The sequence below is a fragment of the Anabrus simplex genome, chromosome 3 (genome assembly GCF_040414725.1).
Source record: "Anabrus simplex isolate iqAnaSimp1 chromosome 3, ASM4041472v1, whole genome shotgun sequence".
Classification (NCBI taxonomy): domain Eukaryota; kingdom Metazoa; phylum Arthropoda; class Insecta; order Orthoptera; family Tettigoniidae; genus Anabrus; species Anabrus simplex.
The window spans coordinates 354768586-354789803 of record NC_090267.1 but is presented as its reverse complement, the minus strand read 5'-3'; the positions used below and the strand labels follow the sequence as shown (position 1 = coordinate 354789803).

Genomic DNA, 21218 nt, shown 5'->3' with positions numbered 1-21218 from the left:
ACTAGCAAAAAAAACTACCTGCAATAATTTATTAACTTGGATAGCTAAAATTCAAATCTTCATGCCTAATGCCTTATGCTCTCTTGCTTGTAATGTTCTTTTTTTAATTGGCTTTACGTTGCACCGACACACAGATAGGCCTTATGGCGACGATGGGATAGGAAAGGGTTAGGAGTGGGAAGGAAGCAACAGTGGCCTTAATCAAGGTACAACTTCAGAATTTGTCTGGTATGAAAATGGGAAACTACGGAAAACCATATTCAGGGCTGTCGACAGTGGGATTCGAACCCGCTATCCCCCGAATGCAAGCTCACAGCTGCGCGCCCCTATCCGCACGGCTAACTCGCTCCATGCTTGTATTGTCAATTTCACCAACTCTCCACCAACCACAGTTCGGGAACTCTGTTCTTACCCGCTAGTTTCAAGTAAATTAAATTAGGTAATAGTTGAAGTTCTGGCTTGTTGTTCATATGGTATGTTCGTTGGAGATTATTGTCTTTCTTCAGGCTATGTCCTATATCGTAGTTGTACCTGCAAAAACCACTATGTGAAATATTTTAGCTTAGAGCTTTGTTTAGTAAGGTGCTGTCATCTAAATTTCAATATTGTGAGAATACTGTCAAGGAATTCTCACTCTTCATAATATACTGTATGTGCTGCGGGTCGGTATTTCTCAAAACATGTTATCGCATAGAGGTTTTGACAGGCGCATCAACGATATATGACCAAATTGTCTCAATTAAGGATCATGTTAATTAGCTAAGTTAATAATTTTGCGAAAACTCTAGTTATATTATAGCAGTGTATATAATCCTCCTCCTCCTCATCATCATCAGCTTCATTTGTATTATAATACTTTTTTTTTAAATGCTGTTTGTTCGGGGCGTTGACCTATGAAGATATTTTGCCCCTACGTGCATCATATGTGAGGAACCTCCGTGTATTATGTAAATGGCGGAAGTGTAAAGTGTTGAATGTGAGGAAAGGAACGTTAAGGACGACACAAACACCCAGTCCCCAGGCCAGGGATATTAATCATTTACAATTAAAAACCCCTGACCCGGCAGGGAATCGAACCCGGAGCCGCCGGGCGACAAGAGGACATGTTGCTTCCTACACCGCGGGGCCAGACATTATAATACTTAATAAGAAGTTCCATTTGTAGTCTGTTTCTTTTTAATTCTGCACATTTGACTATTATCGTTATTATTATTATTATTAGTAGTAGTAGTAGTAGTAGTAGTGGTAGTAGTACTAGTGTCCGGCTCCATGGCTAAATGGTTAGCGTGCTGGGCTTTGGCTACAGGAGTCCCGGGTTCGATTCCAGGCAGGGTCGGGAATTTTAACCATACTTGGTTAATTTCACTGGCACGGGGTCTTCATCATCATTTCATCTTCACGACGACGCGCAGGTCGCCTGTGGGCGTCAAATCAAAGGACCAGCATCTAGCGAGCCGAACTTGTCCTAGGACACTCCCGGTACTAAAAGCCATACGCTATTTCAGTAGTACTAGCACTAGTAGTATCTAAATACAAACTCTATTTTACACATGGTATATTAGGGCCATATATAATAAAACTAGATTAATACATAAAACTAAAAATTAAAACTGGGACGATTTGAAAATAAAATGGAGACATTTAGCAAACACATTATAACAGCAATTACTTTGAAATAAAGCATTGAATGGTGCTTGATATTGTACAATACAAGTGCACTTCTAATTCATATGTATTTCTTTTAAAAATGGGACAGTCAAATAAAATATGATTTACAGATATGTGGCATTCCTTAGGTATAAGTGGAGGGCTTTTGGATATTGATTCTAAACCTCTCAAAATATGATCAAAATTTTCCATGTTTTGACGTAAACCGGGTTAGAACATGGTCATGGTTAAATAGAAGTGAGGGCCTAATAGTCTTAATATTGCCAGACAAAATAAATATATTCTATTTTATCCATAACAACTGCATATCATACAATTGAAGTAATATGGGAGTCTTCACCTAATTTATTTATACAACCAGTAGAAGCTATTGGGAATTAGAAGCGAGGGGGGGGGGAGGGGGTCAAAAATATACAGACAGTAAAATGTACGCGGTTTTGAGGGATATAGCCGGCGGGGAAAGGGGGAGGTGTATACATCAAAACTGGAGAACGAAAACGCTAAAAACTTGTAACGTTTTTTTATGCTCTCTGAGCGAATTTCGACAGAGAGGTAAAGTGCGGTAATAATAATTTTTTTTGAGATTTTGATTCAATACTATACAAACTACTTTCACCAAGGGAACAATATTAAAAATGTATTACAATTTAATAGAAGCACAGCGTGATTATACAGTTAATACAATTGGCCGTGCGGTTAGCTGTGAGCTTGCATCCGGAAGATAGTGGGTTCGAACCCCACAGTCGGCAGCCCTAAATATGGTTTTCCGTGGTTTCCCATTTTCACACCAGGCAAATGCTGGGGCTGTACCTTAATTAAGGTCACGGCCGCTTCCTTCCCACTCCTAGGCCTTTCCTATTCCATCGTCGCCGTGAAACCTATCTGTGTCGGTGCGACGTAAAGCAAAGTTGCAAAGAAAAAATAATTTAGCATTTGACTACGCACTAACAAACAAACAAACAAACAAACAAACAAACAAACAAACAAACAAACAGACTCAAAAGCGACTGCCAGACTGACGAATGCGCGCGGCAAGCGGTTGAATCACACCTCAGAGTCCATGATCTTGGCAAAAATATACCCCTGTTACCCTTCCTCAGAGCACATGCAAAGTCCACTATTTGCTGTGACGCTATACAAATCGGTTAGCCGTGACGAACGGCATTTTGTGCGAATTTCCGCTAATAATGTTGTTAATAATTAAAGAAAATAAAGGATAGAATTAGCTGATGACACAACAGGGTGTGTACAAAGTGGTATTTTTTAATAATTCCCTTAATTCCTAGTGTCAGCCGACTAAAATGGAATAAAAGTATGTTTTCTCCGCAAAGTTGGGGTGCGACCCCTCCTATCCTAAATGCCGTTACTGGATACAACAACGAAAATGTAGGTATCAATTATCTCAGTCCTGCCGGTGTTCCCATGCCGTCATGTTTCTATTCCTGGCGTAAAGAGTGTTTGTTGAGAGAAGAATCTGACCTGCGCACCGGAAACTGACCGAGAATTCCTCGTCCATTACCGGACGAATCTAGCTACGGTAGTTTGTTCTGTGTGGGGCATTGAGCAGGTCGTTATCTAATCAATCTCGTGTACAGTACATGCACTGTAAACTCCACATTAACATGGCACTCATCAAGTCATGAACATCACAGAGGAATGAAAAGGTAAGTCCTGTGCACAAGACTTTATAAAAAAAGTATTATTTTTCTTGCTCGCAATTTTTACCACCAGAGAACAAGCCACCAAGGAAAAAAGAAATGACTGTCTTAAATCTGTCCTGTACTTGAAGCACGATTTAAGGCTGGATTTTTATGATAGCCTACTTTTCTTGTTGATGGTGCTGGTGACTTGTGTAAGGTTCTTAGGACCGAGGGAGTTGGCTTCGTGGTTCGATTCTTGAAATTGTTAGCTTACGTTGTGGAGGGAGCGGTTTTGAATCCTACTATCGGCAGCCCTAAAGATGATTTTCCGTAGTTTCTTATTTTCACACCAGATGAATGCCAAGGCAGAACCTTATTTAAGGCCATGGCCTCTTCTCAATCCTAGCCCTAGCACTTTTCCTTCTCATCGTCGCCGAGAACCTTCTGTGTGTTGATGTGACGTTAAACCACAAGGACAAAGAAAAGGGCTCTTAAGACATGTCACACAACAGCCCTTGTGAGGACTACTTGGTCATCTGCGTGATTGCGGTTTCTGTACTGGTATGTGCTTAATTAACAATACCGAGTGAGTTGGTCGTGCGAAATGGGGCGTGCAGCTGTGAGCTTGCATTCGGGAGATAGTGGGTTCGAACCCCACTGTCGGCAGCCCTGAAGATGGTATTTCATGGTTTGCCATCTTCACACCAGGAAAATGCTGTGCCTTAACCGGGCGAGTTGGCCGTGCGGTTAGGGACGCGCAGTTGTTAACTTGCATCCGGGAGATAGTGGGTTCGTACCCCACTATCAGCAGCTCTGAAGATGGTTTTCTGTGGTTTCCCATTTTCACACCAGGCAAATGCTGGGGGATGTACCTTAATTAAGGCCACGGCCACTTCCTTCCTACTCCTATCCCATCATCCAAAAACCACTATGTGAAACAGTTTGTGTCGGTGCAACGTAAAACAAATTGCAAAAATTGCTGTGCCTTAATTACGGCCAAAGCCACCTCCTTCCCACTCCTAGCCCTTTCCTATACTATCGTCGACAAAAGACCTATCGGTAAAGTGACGTAACGCTAGTCTGCAAGACCTGCAGTGCCGACTTCCGCAGAAAAATATACCCGAATGCCATTCTGCACGCAGAAGATAACATTATGATGATGTTGGTGAATGAGGAGGCGGGGGGGGGGATTGTTTTTTAAAATTCGTAAGTAGAGTAATTGTCTGGTCGTTGTATCTGGCGCAGTTGTTTTATTGATTCTAATACAGACGTCTTCCGTAATATGAGCTGGACGCTTTCTTAAAACGATCTATGCCAAGTTAAGAATAAAACAATAAAAATTGGAAACAAAATATCATAGTTTAGACCTAATTATTCCTGTTACTGTTTCTTTCAGAAAACTATCCTTTCCGAAACTGAAACTTATTAGAAACTACCTAAGAAATGGTATGACTCAGCTTCCTCAGCGTCGAATGTTACATCCACTGATCTAATTGAAATCGTCAATGCTTTTGCATCCCAGAAAGCACGCCGCACGGTCTAGTTTCTCTAGAGTAAAGTTTTAAATTTGTAAAAATACAAGATTAAAAGATTTATGTTGTATTTCAATCCTTGCGAAACGATTAATTTTCAAAATAAAATCTATTAACAAAATAATTAGTTTTGTAATCTTACAGCAAGTCCTCTGAACATACCAAGTGGATATAGCTTGAATTAAAGATAAGCTTGTGTCTCCTTTTCAAATGTGTGTATTGATATGTTTTATGCAATGTTTGAGGGAACTTAGTTTTGTTTTCTGCAGGCGAGCCCGTATCATATGCGTAACGTACCAGCGCGACGTAAAGCAACTCGTCAAAAATAAAAAAATGAAAATAATTTAGTTTCGCTACCGTGTGCAGGAATTTTTTATTCGATATAAATTAGGCTGCCTGCGTGTAAATTTAGAAGTTTTGTTGTACTTTATCAGATGGCTGAGAAACCGACACTTAATTGGGCCACCAACTGCTGAGTTTCTGCCTGATAATCATCGAATGTGTCGCCGGTTATCTGTTACATTCACGATATGGAGTACCGAATAGCTATGTTGCTGTCCTTCAAAAATCCACCATTTCTGTCGCGTTTGAACCCGAGTTCTTGAGATACGAGGCTGACACACTACAACTCATCTATAAAGGAAGCTCGTAATTAATTAGACTTAGTACTGGGAAGGTAGTTTATTTTAGGACCTATGTTGAATTCAGACCTCTTTCTCCGGGGAGGGGGCCGATGACCTAGATGTTAGGCCCCTTTAAACAACAAGCATCATTATCATCATCATCATCATCTCTGTGGAGGGTTATACTATACCGGTGCAGGGGGAAGAGGAGTTGGAACTATGTAAAGTTAAATACACGTAAATGTGGTCGGTTAAAGTCACAGAGCTTTCTTTCTTTCTTTCTTTCTTTCTTTCTTTCTTTCTTTCTTTCTTTCTTTCTTTCTTCCATATTTGTTCTAACCTTTTTCAATTTTAATATAGGTGCAAGTAACGTTTCTATATACCAGGTGGCTCCCGGACGCCGTACTTTCTACTTATAAATGTCCCGCATGCATAAGTGATGTGTGTGGTATCTACCACCTAATTTTAACAGGGGAACTACTGCCAGCGGGCAGGTTACGTCAGAATATGAAGAGATAAGAAACAGAGTCACACTCGCAGCATGCTACTCAGCGTTCCCGGTCGAATGCACCCCTTGCATTAGTAAACATCGTTTTCGACCGCATACTTCTAGGCTGGTGTATGGTACAGCCGCACTATATTTACTGTCTGCTTATCGATAATGGCTAGTGTGTTCAGCAGCGATGAATACACATACATTACTTTTAACCCGGGTGCGAGCTCGCAGCTGCGCGGCCCTAACTCCACGGCTACCTCAGCCGGTACAATTAAATAGAAGTACGGCATGATCATGCAATTAAAAGTTATTTAGTATTTTAATACACACTAAGGAGCTAACAAACACTGAAGAGGCTGCCAGACTGACGAATGCGTGCGTCATACGGGTGAATTATAACTCAGTATCCACGACCTTGGCAAAAACATTATACCCCTACTACCCTTCCCCACAGCACATGCAAAGTCTCCACTACTTGCCGTAGCGCTATACAAATCGGTTAGCCGCTACGAACGGCATTTGGTGCTTATTTCCGCCAAACATTATGTTAATAAAATTAAAGAAAATAAAGGAAAGAATTGGCAGATAAGACACAAAGGCTTGTACAGATAACGTTTCTTTTAAAACTAATTGGCTGTGAGCTTGCATCCGGGAGATCGTGGGTTCGAATTCCACTGTGAGCAGCCCTGAAGATGGTTTCCCATTTTCACACCACGAAAATGCTGGTGCTGTACCTTAATTAAGGCCACGGCCGCTTCCTTCCAACTCCTAGGCCTTTCCTATCCCATCGTCACCATAAGTCCTATCTGTGTCGGTGCGACGTAAAGCAATTAGCAAAAAAAAAATATTCCTAGTTCCAGGTGGCTAAAGTGAATATGTAATGTTTACTCCACAAAGTGGCGAGGGGCGGGGGCGACGTTCCCTTCTCGCCCCACCCCCTAATCGCCGCAACTGTTTGGTAACACGCCAAAGATGCAGAAAAGGAAATTTAATAACATGTTAATTTATACACCTGTAGACATTCCACGCGATAAAAGAGTTGCTTGTATGAAACAAACACGGTACTGTTCGGTGAAATACTTGTGTAGACGGCATATGTCTGTTTGGCGCTTCGGTTGCATTCCGACCTGGCAGTCCAGTTAAAAGTAATGTATGTGTATTCATCGCTGCTCAACACACTAGCCATTGTCGATAAGCAGACGGTAAATATAGCGCGGCTGTACCATACACCAGCCTAGAAGTATGCTGTCGAAAACGATGTTTACTAATGCAAGGGGTGCATTCGACCGGGAACGCTGAGTAACATGCTGCGAGTGTGACTCTGTTTCTTATCTCTTCATATTTTGACGTAACCTGCCCGCTGGCAGTCGTTCCCCTGTTAAAAGTAGGTGGTAGACACCCCACACATTACTTATGCACGCGGGACATTTATAAGTAGAAAGTACGGCGTCCGGGAGCCACCTGGTATATATGTTACAATCTGCTTTACATTGCACCGATACAGCTACACCGTATGGCGACGATGGGGTAGGACAGGGCTAGAACGTGGGAAGGTAGCGACCGTTCCTAACTTAAGTTACATCCCCACCATTTGTCTGGTGTGAAAATAGGAAACCACGGAAAACCATCTTCAGGGCTGCTGACAGTGGACAGTGGAGTTCGAACCCACTATCTCCCAAATGCAAGCTAATAGCAATGTGATCCAGACCGCATAGTCACTTGCTCGATGTTTTTGTATTTAAAATTATGTGTAAATTTGTCATATAAGGATGATCTTACGAGGCCTTTTTACATATGCCATCTAATAATAATAATAATAATAATAATAATAATAATAATAATAATAATAATAATAATAATGTTGTATGTTGGGTATTCAGCCCGAAGGCTGGTTTGATCCTCTACAGTTCCGCCAACGTCTGTTATAGATAGCGTAGGTGTCAGTGAAGAGGCATACTAGGGAAATGAGGAGTGATGTAGTTTTCCGTTGCTTTCCTCGCCGAGCCAGAAGTTGCTGTTACATATCAGTCTGCCAAGCCCACGGAAATGCATGCACCAACCAACCCTATGAGTGATATTTTCACACCATTCATAACAGGGACTGGCTGCATAAGGAATGGCATTACTAGCATCACTCATACCTCGGTCACTTTCATTTTGTCAAAGCCAAGGATGAGACTGAAACAAGTCAATGAAAGTAACAAATTTGTTCTAGCCCATACCAGAAGACATAGTGCAGTGTAAACACTACATCTTGCCAGCAAAGGCATATTATTATTATTATTATTATTATTATTATTATTATTATTATTATTATTATTATTATTATTATTATTATTATTATTTCATGTGGCTATGGCTAGCCTGGTGCAGCCCTTGTAAAAAAGATCCTCCAATACGAGTGGGCGGCATGTGCTGAGTATAGGAATCTACGTGTATTGTGGTGGACAGTGGTGTTATACATGGGGAATCGAACTCGAGGCTCTCTGACACGACGGCAACTGCATTGACCATTCAGACACGAAACAGGACAATCTGATGCTAAGTTGTACATAAGTAATTACTGGCCTGTTGAACTGGTGTTGCAGAAGTATAACTGTTGATCACTTGATCGATGAATTCATCTGTCCGTTCCTCCACCTCCAACCACCCACGCGATCCCTGAGTTTTATCTTTATTTTATTTATAGTACTGAATGATCGTTAAACACCAGCAATTGAAAATTACTCACAACACACACTTGGCGAGCTTTTCTAGAGTATCTTGTCTAATATCAGCTGTTAAAAATAATGAAGAAAGCAAAAGTGTCTGCTCTAGTATAAGGCCTAGTCTAATTCATCACTAGGGCTCGGATGTTTAGGAAAAGTCATATTTTTTCTTTGTCTCTATTTTCTTGCCTGATTGGATTTTGGTGCAAATCAGGTTACTATCGCCACAATTAAGTGACGTTTACTTGTCATATAAATGCATATTTTGTCTATTTTTTGTCATAAGGTCATATTTTGAACTATTTTCGTAGAAACGTCATATTTCGGCGGTTTGGCGACAGCTGTAGCTGTGCAAAATCATCGTCAACTTTCCGAATGAGAACTAGTATTCATAAAACTGCTTTTACCTATCACATCTGTAGTTAATCCAAGTGGAATACTCTGCCTCTTCTATCAAGATTGCGCAGTAATTGTTTTCTAACAGTTGTCAGAAAGTCTGGCATATATTAAGTCGAATTTTGGAATTATATCGAGTGCAATTACTCATTTAGAAGCTGCTGGCTTAGAAATTCATGCAAGTATTGAAATTATGAGAAGTGTTGAACTTTCAGCACAACAATCACATGGAATAGTTGGCGTCAGTGTAAAAAAGGAAACTTCAAAACGTGCTTAATCCAAGTGACGGTTTTCGCTATGTGGGCAAGATAAATGATGTTCTTACAGGAGAAGGTACCAGTGCATTTCAAGATGTGTGCATACTCGATTGCAGTGATTTAATATTATTTAAATATGCACCAATAAGCTCTTGTGATGTAAAAAGAAGCTTCTCTTCTTACAAGAATGTGTTAAGTGATAATCGGAGGTCTTTCGGGCCTGATGCTTTGAAGATGAACCTTGTCATACATTTCAGTACCACCCGCGGACAAGAATGAAAAAGTTATGTGAATTTGCACTATTTGCCCTGCCGCCCTACAATAATCTATCGAAAGACATCTACTTAATTTGTTTCGTGGTGCTCAGTTTAAACTTTAAGGCATTTGAATAATATTAATGTATTCTAAGCTTAAACGTTCCAAAACATTCAAAAAATAGATTGATTTCTAGTTTTCTCGTATTTCAATCCACCAATGAAGGGTGCAAACACGTTTTTACTTTTAAAATGTTGTGTGGCCTGATAATCTTAGCGAAATTTGTAGGCCCTTCTTTATAGGTATGTATTCACAAATGTTTGATAAGTGAATTGAGGACAATAGACTGTGAATAACTACTAAACATGTATATTCAGAAAATTAATATGAAAGTAAGAATAAAGAATTTAGTTAACAAATACGTATCAAAGGATTTGCCGTTTCGATTTATAACATATTTTCAAATGACCATATTCAGATTAATCATTTTTGGGTCATATTTTATAATTTTTACGTCATATTTTGCCAATTTTGAGGTCATATTTCGTCACTTTTGAGGTCATATTTGCTTGCTTATTTGGGCTATTTTTAGGTCTTAAACATTCGAGCCCTATTGATCACAGGAAACATATTTTAAATAACGAAGACCAGAAAAATCATATCCTTAACATATCCGATGATGATGATGCTTGTTATTTAAAGCGACCTAACATCTAGGTCATCAATCAACAATCAAATCAATCACTGCTGATCTGCATTTAGGGCAGTCGCCCAGGTGGCAGATTCCATATCTGTTGTTTTGCTAGCCTTAAATGATAGCAAAAAATTGTAAAATTATTGAACACTTCCCTTGGTAAGTTATTCCAATCCCTAACTCCCCTTCCTATAAACGAATATTTGCCCCAATTTGTCCTCTTGAATTCAAACTTTATCTTTATATTGTGATCTTTCCTACTTTTAAAGACAGCACTCAAACTTATTCGTCTACTGATGTCCTCCCATGCCATCTCTCCACTGACAGCTCGGAACATACCACTTAATCGAGCAGCTCGTCTCCTTTCTCCCAAGTCTTCCAAGCCCAAACTTTGCAACATTTTTGTAACGCTACTCTTTTGTCGGAAATCACCCAGAACAAATCGAGCTGCTTTTCTTTAGATTGTTTCCAGTTCTTGAATCAAGTAATCCTGGTGAGGGTCCCATACACTGGAACCATGCTCTAGTTGGGGTCTTACCAGAGACTTATATGCCCTCTCCTTTACATCCTTACTACAATTCCTACAACCCTTTCTAGGTCTTGTATCCTACATATATTACAATAGCTGTGTTAATTTTATGGTTTTGTCATCAAATCTTTCCTTCATTCGATGAACCTAGCTCTAGTGTTTTATAAATAGTTTTCTTTCATGTAATTAAAACGTATGTGCTTAATTACTGAAACATAATTCTTTTAAATTTTCTGTGCAATTCGTCATCTTCATTGACATTAACACAAGCAATGACTTCCAAAATGATCGATTGTCCCAGAAACAAGTTGGGGAAGAGATGATTTTTTAAGGGATTATTTTCGGAGAACTTCGATTAGATCTGATACGGCATTTTGTGTTTCATCTAAAATGGTTAAACTCATTACAAAACTGAAATTATTCATTTCAGAGGGAATGTAACCTGACAAACTCACTAAAACGGGACCAAGCTTGTAAATATGCCACCTTAATGGAGTTAGAACAATTTAAAAAGAGGCATGAACAGTACGGTAATTGCTAAGCCAACACGCTGTTTGAATGTCCTGTACCGGGAGAGTTGGCCGTGCGGTTAGGGGCGCGTAGCTGTGAGCTTGAATTCGGGAGATAGTGGGTTTGAACTCTACTGTAGCCAGCCCTAAGACGGTTTCCTGTGGTTTCCCACTTTCACACCAGGCAAATGCTGGGGCTGTACCTTAATTAAGGCCACGGCCGCTTCCTTCCCATTCCTATGTCTTTACTATCTCATCGTTGCCATACGACCTATCTGTCTCGGTGCGACGTAAAGCAAAATTGTAAAAAAAATAGAATTTTCTGTAAAAGAAGCTCTTAGGAGAACGATAAAGTTAAGTCTTTGAAAGAGTTTAAAGGCTGCTTAGTCATTGGAAAGATGCGTGTTGAAATAGTGGCATACTAGAACTTTTCCGCTTATCCCAGCTATTTCTGGGGTCGCTAAAGCCACCAAGGCTCATTTTTTGTTTTGGCCGGCGGTTTACCATCGGACGTCCTTCCTGACTGCACGTGATTATTGAGATGAAAATCATGACCCAGGATCGATAGGGGTTCTAGCCTCATCCTTCCAGGTGGGAAGCCAGCAGATAAGGTACGGAGATAATTACACCCCCCTTTCCTTGAAATTGATAAATAGCAATAAAATGTGTGCTCTAGAGTGGAAGTAAGAAATTCGTTTTATCTTACTTCTGAAATTCAAGTACGAACTCCAGCTATACTACCGCCACAGTGTTGCTATACTGGATTAATGGGACGACAGTACAGTTCGAACCCTCTCTCCCTCGAAAGCAAATTTACAACTACGTAACCTGTACCACGTAGCCAATTCACTCAGTACAGAATACTGAAGCGTCCCTAATACGAACATTGTACGTTGGAGGTATGTGCATCAATTACAAAGAATGCTTTATCCCTGGCTGTGGAACTTCACTGTGACTCCAAGGAATTTGGCCGCGTGTTTCGGGTCATGTAGCTGTGAGTTTACAATTGAGAGATTGCGGTTGCCAATGTCATCGTCAGCATCCCTGAAGATGATTTTCCATGGTTTTTCATTTCCACATCAGGCAAATGCTTAGGGCTGTGCCATAATTAAGGCCACGGCCGTCACCTTTCCAATCCTAGCCCTTGCGTCGCCGATGTAGGAGTGCGATGTTAAACCACAAGAAAAAGAAATCAGTCGGATAACCTCACGAATTCCACTTTGATGAATGTATTAAAATAATCTTATAAAGAGAGAATGGCTGTACTAGGAGTAATTATTTTAGTGCTCTTCTGGAAACATTCTTGTCCAAGCGGGAAAGGCGTTCATAATTCAACCCGAAAAACGTCAATAAATAGAGAAATTTAGGGTCACAACTTTCACTTCTTAGGAGACACAGTCAAAGATGAATTATATTCTTATAATTAATAAAATTAACATATATGCATCACCATTATAGACCGTTATGCCTTTCAGCGATCAGTCTGCAAGCCTCTGTGAATTTACTAAACTTCGTCACAATTCTCTATTTGCAACTAGTGCTGTGGCCTCATTTAGTTCTATACCTCTTATCTTCAAATCGTTAGAAACTGAGTAACCACCATCATCTTGGTCTCCCTCTAATTCCCTTACCCTCCATAACAGAGTCCATTATTCTCCTAATTAACCTATCCTCCTCCATTCGCCTCACATGAACCCACCACCGAAGCCGGTTTATGTGCGTACAGCTTCATCCATTGAGTTCATTGCTCCTCATTCCGAGTACCCTCGTGCCATTGTTCCCACCTGTTTTTACCAGCAGTCATTCTGGCTACTTTCATGTCTGTTACTTGTAACTTACGAATAAGATATCCTGCTTCCACCCAGCTTTCTCTCCCGTAAAGCAAAGTTGGTCTGAAAACAGATCGATTTAAAGATAGTTTCGTCCGGGAACTACAGTATACAGAATACTGTTGATCGCAACTGCGAGCTCACTGCATTAGCTTTACTGCACCTTGATTCAATCTCACTTACCATATTACCATCGTGGGAGAACACACAACCTAAATGACTGAAATTGTCTACCTGTTCCAGCTTTGTATCACCAATCTGAAATTCATTTCTGTTGAATTTCTTAGCTACTAACATCAATTTAGTCTTCGAAAGGCTAATTTTCATACCATACTCATTGCATCTATTTTTAAGTTCCAGGCTTGCGGCACGATCTGCCATTAAGACCAAGTCGTCACCATAGGCCAGACTGCTTACTACATTTCCACCTAACTGAATCCCTCCCTGCCACTTTATACCTTTCAGTAGATGATCCATGTAAACTACAAACAACAAAGTTGAAAGATTACAGCCTTGTCTAACCCCTGTTAAGTACCCTGAACTAAGAACTCGTTCTACCATTAATTCTCACTGCAGCCCAATTGTCAACATAAATGCCTTTGATTGATTTTAATAATCTACCCTTGATCCCATAGTCCCCCAGTATTGTCAACATCCCTCCGTACCCTGTCATATGCTTTCTCTAGATCTACGAAACATAAACACAACTGCCTATTCCTCTCGTAGCATTTTCAGTTACTTGGCGCATTTTAGGAAAACATTTTATTAAAATTAAGTCTAATAAAATGAGGAACATAAAATACCAAACTCTCATTCTTTGTTTTGACGACTGTGCATGACAGCCTCGGACTTTAACAGAAATAAAAACGAAATTGTGACTCGTTGCGCAAAAATGGACCTAAAGTAGGATTTTTCATTTTTGAGATTTTTGTGGTTCTAAAATTGGCATAATATACTGAGCATTTAGAAAAATATTTCATCCTTCTAGGTTCAATGTGCCTTTGCTGGCAGGACCTAGTGTTTACAGTGCACTATGTCTTCTGGTATAGGCTAGAGCAATTTTGTTACTTTCATTGATCTGTCTCTGTCTTACCATTGGCTTTGATAATATGAAAGTGACTGAGGTATGAGCGATGCTAGTAATGCCAATCTTTATGCAGCCAGTCCCTGCTATGAATGGTGTGAAAATGTTGCTCATAGGGTCGGTTGGTGTATGCATTTCAGTGGGCTTGTTAGACTGATATGTAATAGCAACTCTGGCTCGGTGAGGAAAGCAACGGGAAACTACCTCACCCCTCATTTACCTAGTACGCCTCTTCAGTGATGCCTAGGCCACCTATGACAGCTGATGGCAGAGCTGTTGAGGATCCCACCAGCGGCATCGCTGACGGACTGAACATACATACATACTAGGTGAAATACTTCAGAAGATATTAATTACTGACTGTTACTATTAAAAAACTTCATATTGAGGAAAACCTAATTTCAGCTTTAACTAATTTTCTTACTAATATTGTACGAAGTTTTCATTACGTCGAATGCCGAAGACTCGAATTGCTGCATAACATAGTTTGTTAAGAAGATCCATAGGTAGCGCAAGAAGTCGAAATATATTTTTACAATGTTTACACCCCAGACACTTTTGTTCAGGTTTCTGCTGTAAAATTTCTATTGCCGATTTTGGGTCCCTTTCCATGCAACGGGTCACAATGAATTCCTCTGAACAAGGGTGTTGGTCTTAGAGCTAACTATAAAAAGTTACTGCAAGTGGAAGCCTCCATCTCCCACTACTCTAAGCTCCTTTATAGTCTATAAAGTTGTATTTTGTTTTAGCTTGAGAAAGGTGCTTCGTGACTTACTCCAACATTATTATGGGACGAGTGTAGCGCACAGTTCGCTTTAGATACATGCGTACAGCTCAGTAAGTTGGGTAGCCTAAACAGTAGGTCTTATGGCGACGATGGGGGATAGGAAGCACTAGGAGTGGGAAGGAAGCGGCCGTGGCCTTAAGGTACAGCCCCGACATTTGCCTGGTGTGACAATGGGTAAACCACTGAAAACCATCTTCAGGACTGCCAGCAGTGGGGTTAGAACCCACTATCCTCCACCAGCGACCCAAACCGCACAGCCACTCGCTCAGTTTTTGAAGCAGTAGAGTTTTAGTTCAAACTCGCGATGTACCAACAATATCTCTGTTTTTCTTTATGGAGCACGACGATCTGCTTTAAAAAAAATAAAGGCTCGAGTAATAGAATGAACAAAGACGCAAATAAACAGTACAGTTTCGTTACTGAACAGTACCATTTCACTTGCAAAATATATTCAAAATACCCATCCTCTTGCTCCGCACGAAGCACTATAGGCCTCATAACGCTTTATTTGCACCCTCGACAGCATGAATTGAACACTTTAACTTTCTGCCCTAATCATTCCCTAAAAACCGTCCCTGTTAACTGGCAATGTTGCATAAATTATAACAAGCATGTAGCCCCGCAAAAGGGAAACACCTTTCTTCGACTTTTTCCATTCGCTAGTAATATATACACTAACTTCCTGTTACTATAACATCCCTGCCCTCTTCAATAACAAGCATGTAACCAGAACGTTTACTAATATTTTACTGTATGCGAAGTCATAATGTCAACTAATAACATTAACTCTCCCTCGAACACAAAGCATTAACTCCCTCTAGTGAGTCGTAGAAAGACTAGTTCCCTTCTAATTGCACTCATGTCCATAAAACCAAGAACACATTGAAAGACTAAAGACAGGAAGTTCATATTCACAGGTCATGTGCGTTAGTATGTTCTGAAGAAATGATTAGTATTTGAACCATGTCGGCCCTTGGGTTCAAGGTCCACATCGATATCTCAGCGCGCCACTACCGACTGGTAAAATGTGCCTGCGGCTCTCGTCGCTATAAACCGAAATAATGGATCAGTGTGACTTGAGCAGACGTACAGGATGCCTCGCAGGCGTATGCGAAAACCGTACCGTCAAATGAATGAGTTTCAAAGAGGGCGCATTATTGGCATGAGAGAACGTGATTCATTCATCCGGTAAATTGCTGCTCGTGTGGGACGAAGTGTATCGGCGTTGTAACGGGTGTGTACAGAATGGTTCACAGAAGGCCGTAGAACACGACGAGATAGGTTTGGTTGCACCACCCAGACCACCTCCGAGAAGATCGACACCTAATCCGAATGGCATTGCAGGACAGATCTGTGTCCTCCTCGGCTCTGGAGCAACAGTAAAACAGTGTAACACATCGTACACTATCAGTAGTGGCAGTCTGTCGCCGTTTATTGCGGTCTGCGTTATCGGTGTGTCGTCTACTTCTCCGCCTATCTTTGACTAATGTGCATAAACATGCTAGACTGCAATGGGGTATGGAACGACGTCACTGGGGACAGGAATGGCAGCAGATAATGTTTTCGGACGAATCCAGGTTCTGTGTTTGAAAATGATGGCCGAATTTTGGTTCGCCCCAGACAGGGAGAAAGGCATCACATTGATTGCATTCGCACAAGACATACAGCGCTAACGCAAGGCCTTATTGGTGTGGGTATCTATTGGGCACAAACACAAATCACAGTTGGTGCGTGTCCAGGGCACTCTAACCAGTTTGACCTACGTGAATGACATCCCGTGACCTGTAGCCATACCCTTTCTGCACGATACCCCAGACTCCATATTTGAGCAGAACAATGTGCGACCACATGTTGCTGCAGGACCACGTGCCTTCTTGTTGTCATAGGATGTCAGACTCTTGCCCTGGCCCGCCCGATCACCAGACTTGTCGACAATCGAAAATGTGTGGTATACAGGGTTATTCACCTAACATGTTACACGGAAATAACTTCTAAACTATTACAGATATCGGCATTCTGTTTTCATATTCGTAAATGGTACCCAGGGTCTTGTAAAATAACGTGCTACTTAGTCTCATGGGATGATTAATGACCGAAATATTGATATTAACTCCATATTTTTAAACGGAACGGCACAAATTCATACAGTTGGCCTAAAAGTTCAACTGCGTACAAATTCTAATACGTAAGTATTTTCAAAATCGGACAATTACTTTTTGAGATGTAAATAAGAACAGCATGCGCATCAGACGGCGTGAAGTCGGGCAAGGACATATTGACGCGCAAGCAGTTTCCTGGGAGTGTGTTCAGCCTCAGAATGGTTACCAGGCATGTAAGCACCTCGTACACATATGATGGGTTTGCAAAGTGTGTATGACAGGCGAACTCATGAGAGGACATGTAGGGCTGGTGTGTTTAAAAGGATTGAAGTAAGTACTTTGCCTTGAAAGGAACATAACGAAAGCTATCCCACTGTCGGCAGCCCTGAAGATGGTTTTCCGTGGTTTCCCTTTTTCACACCAGGCTAATGCTGGGGCTCTACCTTAATTAAGGCCAAGGCCGCTTCCTTCCAACTCCTAGGCCTTTCCTATCCCATCGTCGCCATAAGAACTATCTGTATCGGTGCGACGTAAATCAACTAGCAAAAAAAAAAAAAAAAAAAATAGCGATTGAATGATAACATCCACATTTCCAAACACTAAGTTTACTCCAGAACAGTAATGCTTATACGGTCGCACTTCCAGTAATGCATCTTATTGTTCGAGTTCCTCTCCAGACGTACGTGATTAAGACACTCGAAGGGGTACAGAGGATAGTTGTTGTTATTTCATTTCCGGGGCTTGGACATCGTGGTCGTGTAGCCCCATGTGCTTGTGTGTGTGTGTGTGTGTGTGTGTGTGTGTGTGTGTGTGTGTGTGTGTTGTATGCCTGTTAGAATGTGTCTGATAACCTGTGTTATTGTGGTGTCTGTAGTACTGTACTGTATTTGTAATTCCGGTAAGGAATTGGGACGGAGGCGGCCGTTGTCGTAAGTAAGCAACCATCCAGACATTTGCCTGGAGTAGCGGTGGGAAACCACGGAAACACTTCCAGGATAGCTGAGATGGGTACTGAACCCACCTCTTCCCCGTTTTGCCTCACGATGGTGAGTGTACGCCGTTACAGCCCTCCAACCAGAATTAAATTGCTTAACAGAACCGGGAATTGAACCCGGACCACCGCGACGACAGCTACGAATGCTAGCCGCTACACGTGAATAAGAAACTCGACAGGCTGTGGAGATGAGTGGCTGTTTGTTGTTATTTCATTTCCGGGGCTTTGTCAGCGTGGTCATGTAGCCCCGTTTACTTGGGTGTGTGTGTAGTACAAAGCGCACCTCGTTTTGTGCTAGGTTATTTCAGGCGAAGGAGCAGTGTTACCAATGCTGGATTATTTGGGTTGGGATAGGTTAAACATGAGGAGACAAACAACTCGACTTATTATGTGGGATGTTCAGAGCTGACCGTGGTGAGATGGCAACACTATTATTTATTTATTTATTTTACACGCATTAATCTCCGCGGAGCTCAAGCGCGACTGTAGTGGCGTGCATTCGGGAGAGCGCATGTTCGAGTCCTGCCTCGCCCAACCTGAAAGTGATTTTCATATTGTCCCATATTCAACACCAGGCCACGGCCGACGTCCTTTCCTAATCCTTCCCATTCCCATTCGTGGGAAAAGACGCTAAACTGAGCGCGACCTATTACACATGGATGTCAAAACAAAACAAAACAAAACAAAGCAGAAGAACTTTAATCTCCTTTCCCCATTGTGTGTTTGCCAGTCATACAATAACGTTGCACACCCAGGGTATGTTACGGTACATCACATTATGTTTACAGTACATGCCTGGTATCCGTTCTGTGGCTGAACTCACTCCCAGGAAACTACTTGCGCGTCAATATATCCTTGCCCGACTTCAGATGCGGCATGCTGTTCTTATTTATATCTCAAAAAGTAATTGTGCGATTTTGAAAATACTTACATATTTGAACTTGTACGCAGTTGAACTTTTAGGCCAGGTGTATGAATTTGTGCCATTCCATTTAAAAATATGGAGTTAGTATCAATATCTCGGGTATTAAACACCCCATGAGACTAAGTATCACGTTATTTTATGAGATCCTGGATACCATTTACGAATATGAAAACAGAATTTCGATATCTTTACTTGTTTCGAAGTTATTTCCGTGTAACATGTTAGGTGAATAACCCTGTATATGGTGAAACGACGGGTGCGGCGCTGTGACCCAAAATGCTAACCACCAAAGATGAACTGCGGAACCAGGTGAATGCAGCATGGATGGCTGTACCCCGGGACGCCATTCGTGCCTTATACGCGTCGACACCATCACGTATGTAACAAGTTATCAGTGCCCATGCAGGACCCAGTGCCTACTAGGCAACAGGACACATGCTGAACGTAGTTGACTGAAATGCTAATCGTTTCTGCAGATGACACTAATAATATGTCCTCTGAATATGAACTTCCTATCGCTGGTCGTTCAAGGTGTTCTGTATTTTATGAACATGAGAGTATAAATTATATTGCGGCATTCGCCTTTACTGAGAGTAGACCATCCCGCAACACAGGTAAAGTAGAACGTTTGCCGACATACCGGGAGTTTGGTGTATTATGTACAGTTCGTAGCACATTGCATATTCTTCCAAACGTGAAAGACATAACTGATTGTAAAACTTGTTGCGAAGATTTGGAGGGGATTTTTGTTTTCCGTTTTTTTTTACAGTTGGCTTTACGTCTCGCCGACATAAACAGGTCTTATGGCGACGATGGGATAGGAAAGGGCTAGGAGTCGGAAGGAAGCGACCGTGAGCTTAATTAAGATACAGCCCCAGAATATGCCTGTTGTGAAAATGGGAAACCACGGAAAACTTTCTTCAGGACTGACAAAATGGGGTTCGAACCCACTATCTCCCGAATGCAAGCTCACAGCTGCGTGCCCCTAAACGCACGGCCAACTCGCTCGGTAAGATTTGGAGTATTATAGTATCTACTTCGCACCTTATAATTTCTTCCAAATGCCTTGCAAAAACTTTATAGTGGAGAAAATTATACATTTCAAGTAGTTAACAATACCGTGTTGTTTCCAGGTGGTGCACAGGTCCTTATCATCGTCGAAAAAGGCTTCAGATGGGAGCGTGAAATCCATTTGACCCTAATCAGGAATCGACCGAGCTCGATAGCTGCAGTCGCTTAAGTGCGGCCAGTATCCAGTATTCGGGGGATAGTAGGTTAGAACCCCACTGTCGGTAGCCCTGAAGATGGTTTTCCGTGGTTTCCCATTTTCACACCAGGCAAATTCTGAGGCTGTACCTTAATTAAGCAAAAAAAAATGAGGAATCGAACAAAAGGAGAAGAGTACCTTTTACTTATTTTTTCAGAACATTTCTCATCCAGGAAATCAAAGTTAAACTGGCCGTCTCGCCATTCCTAGAGCACTGACAGATACTATTTTGTGACGTATTTTCCCTAATTTGTGTTCCAATGAACTTCTCAAACTGTCCGACAGACGCTTGAAATCAGATGTAAAGTTTTTTGCCAAGGTTGTCACTCTCTGATATCGGAATTTTAATCGTATAGGCGTATTGCTGGCGGGACCTAGTGTTTACAGTGCACTATGTCTTCTGGTATGGGCTAGAGCAATCTTGTTACTTTCATTGATCTGTCTCAGCTTTATCCTTGGCTTTGACAAAATGAAAGTGACTGAGGTATGAGTGATGCTAGTAATGCCATTCCTTCTGCAGCCAGTCCCTGCTATGAATGGTGTGAAAATATTGCTCATAGGGTCGGTTGGTGCATGCATTTCAATGGGCTTGGCAGACTGATATGTAATAGCAACTTCTGGCTCGGTGAGGAAAGCAACGGGAAACTACCTCACTCCTCATTTCCCTAGTACGCCTCTTCAGTGATGCCTAGGCCATCTATGACAGCTGATGGCAGAGCTGTTGAGGATCCAACCAGCCTTCGGGCTGAGGACTAAACATACATACAGGCGTAAGTTCCAGAAGCAGGAGACTAAACTATAGATTCAGTTTTTTCTCTCCGCGTTCCAAGTGTGTCATGTTACCAATATCCCACGCTCGAAAGCGACCGATCTGTACTAAACACAATGTAGATGTTTAATTGTATTTTGCTTTTGTACTCCACTAC

At 41.4% G+C, this 21218-nt stretch overlaps 1 protein-coding gene across 3 annotated transcripts in view; it reads left to right on the top strand.

Annotated features, from left to right (window-relative positions):
- The first annotated feature begins 3197 nt into the window (after window positions 1-3197).
- The window catches only part of LOC136867332 (uncharacterized), a 78867-nt gene continuing 60846 nt past the window's right edge, over window positions 3198-21218 (top strand). For all 3 annotated transcript variants that reach the window (XM_067144492.2, XM_067144491.2, XM_067144493.2), the window contains exon 1: window positions 3198-3332. In XM_067144492.2, coding sequence (XP_067000593.2) covers window positions 3325-3332 — 8 coding nt within the window. In that variant the 5' untranslated portion in view covers window positions 3198-3324. The remainder of the gene's footprint in view (window positions 3333-21218) is intronic.